Source organism: Echinops telfairi, unplaced genomic scaffold, assembly GCF_000313985.2.
Source record: "Echinops telfairi isolate 266 unplaced genomic scaffold, ASM31398v2 ScPeMD7_7468;HRSCAF=8506_0, whole genome shotgun sequence".
NCBI lineage: Eukaryota > Metazoa > Chordata > Mammalia > Afrosoricida > Tenrecidae > Echinops > Echinops telfairi.
In genome coordinates this window covers 8,930,510-8,932,571 of record NW_022111369.1, presented here as the reverse complement: position 1 = coordinate 8,932,571, position 2,062 = coordinate 8,930,510, and the positions used below count along the sequence as shown (strand labels likewise).

Below are 2,062 nucleotides of genomic sequence, written 5' to 3'. Positions count from 1 at the left end.
AGTTTGCGCATTCGAGTTCCTGAAATAAACTCAAAGTCTTCGTGGCTAAAAAGAGACACAGGAGAATGTTTTACATTTAAAGGAACATGAGCATCTGTTCCTTCCCTTCCATTTCAACAGATTTGAAAAAGTGACGCTCGTCAATATCAACCTAGTGCCAAAACAGCCATTGAATTGTCAAACCCTACCCATTTTTACAACAAGGGACACTGTCTAAATTAAGTGTTACTAAGAACATTGTCAATCCATGTACAGTTCAAGCAGTAGAGAATAATCATACAGAGAGATCCCAAGGGCAGTTTCTCCCACTTCTCTCCCATGGCACCGTCTTGCAAAACTAGAGATCCTATGCCAACTGGGAGATCAACATTAAAACAACTCCATCTTCTGCAGAGTCCCCCGGTTTGACGTGTAGGTGTGTGTCTATTTCTACGCAATGTTATCGCATGTGTAGGCTCATGTAGCCACACACCCCAGTCGGGATACGGCACTGTTCTACATAGAGCCTTTCCCCCGAAAAACAACTTGGACGACCTTCTGTGCGCACACTCGTTGCCTGCCCATCGGGGGATTCCGTCTGCCTTCTTATTGCCACGCAGCACCTCCTTCGTTCTCCCCATCCTCCAGTCTCCTGGGAACTACTCTAGAACCAGGAATTAAACACACACACAAAACTACCAAATCGAATTCACTAGCACACTGGAAAGCTTTTTAAGAAGCTGTCGTCTGAATAACTAAATGTACAGGTAAACTGAAACATTAAGAGAAAAACCAGAACGTTCTTTTAGCAGCAACAACTAAGGAACAAAAATCAATGTCTTTCCACTGATCATGCAAAGGTCATGTCCGGCGTTTTCCTCCACTACACATGTTGGTGGCACAGTGGGTGTGCACTGGGCAGCAGTTTGAAACCACCAGCTGCTCCTCAGAAGAAAGATGAGGCTTTCCCGTCCAATGAACAGTTACGGTGATCTCAGAAACTTAAAAGGGAGCAGTCCTACCCTGTCTACAGGGTCGCTCGCTGAGTGGGCAACCACTCGATGGCAGTGAGTTTGGTTTTAGTGGTTTTGGGGACACACACATACACACACACACACCCGTATGGTTCGGATACATATTTTCTACCCATTCTAGACCATGAACACAAGACCCAGCAAGGTCACTGATCTCGCGTGTAAGCGAAATAAGCCCTTGCTTATTTTCTAGCGGGCAGCTGCATGTTCCTGCCCCACTTCATTTGTCAGGTGAACTTGAGGAGCCAGTGAAAGCAAACGGCCAGTGAGCCTAGCTTCTAGAAGTATGTCAGTTATGTTTATTCTTCAAAATGAAATATATCTCTTTTAATTAATAATCACACTAATCTAAGTTAAGGAAATAATCAGAGATGCAGACAAAGATTGTACATAAAGATGCCTATCTTTTATTTTATGGCAGCATAATACTACTTGGAAACCACCAGCTGATCCACATGAGAAAGATGGGCTCTACTCCTATAAACCATCTCAGAAACCCACCGGGGCAGCTCTGCCCTGTCCTACCTCAACTCTAGGCAATGAAGTGGGGTGGGGAAGTCGGGAAAAACAAGGAAGGGCAAAAGGGGGTACACAAGGCCAGGGGCTTGGAAACAGAGAGTCAACCCACAGATGAAAGATCAGGCTTTCTACTTCTGTTAAGAGTTATAGCCTCAGAAACTCACAGGGGCAGTTCAATTCTGTGCTATAGGGGCGTATGAGTCAGCATCAACTAAATGGTAGTGAGACTATTACTTGGACCTAAATGTTCAAATAAATGTTTAAATAAACTATGATACAGTCCTCAACCAGATGGACCGAAACAGTAGCTGCAACAATGGCCTCAAACATAATAATGATTAGGGGGACGGCACCAAATGAGGGAGTTTTTCAATCTGTTGTGCACAGGACCACCTCAAGTCAGAACCAACTCGCTGGAACCTAACCAGGAAACAGTCCTGAGTGGAATGTCATTCAAGTATCCCGAAGTGTGTGATAAAATGTTCATGCTGCAATGAAGAGCAAATCACCGGGACACAAAACTGGACAGT

At 44.5% G+C, this 2,062-nt stretch overlaps 1 protein-coding gene across 1 annotated transcript in view; it reads right to left on the bottom strand.

The window, feature by feature from the left end:
* Positions 1–2: 2 nt before the first annotated feature.
* The window catches only part of PAPSS1 (3'-phosphoadenosine 5'-phosphosulfate synthase 1), a gene marked incomplete at its 3' end in the record, with an annotated part of 123,150 nt that continues 121,090 nt past the window's right edge, over positions 3–2,062 (bottom strand). Inside the window, exon 12 of the mRNA XM_004703453.2 lies at positions 3–45. Coding sequence (XP_004703510.2) covers positions 3–45 — 43 coding nt within the window. The remainder of the gene's footprint in view (positions 46–2,062) is intronic.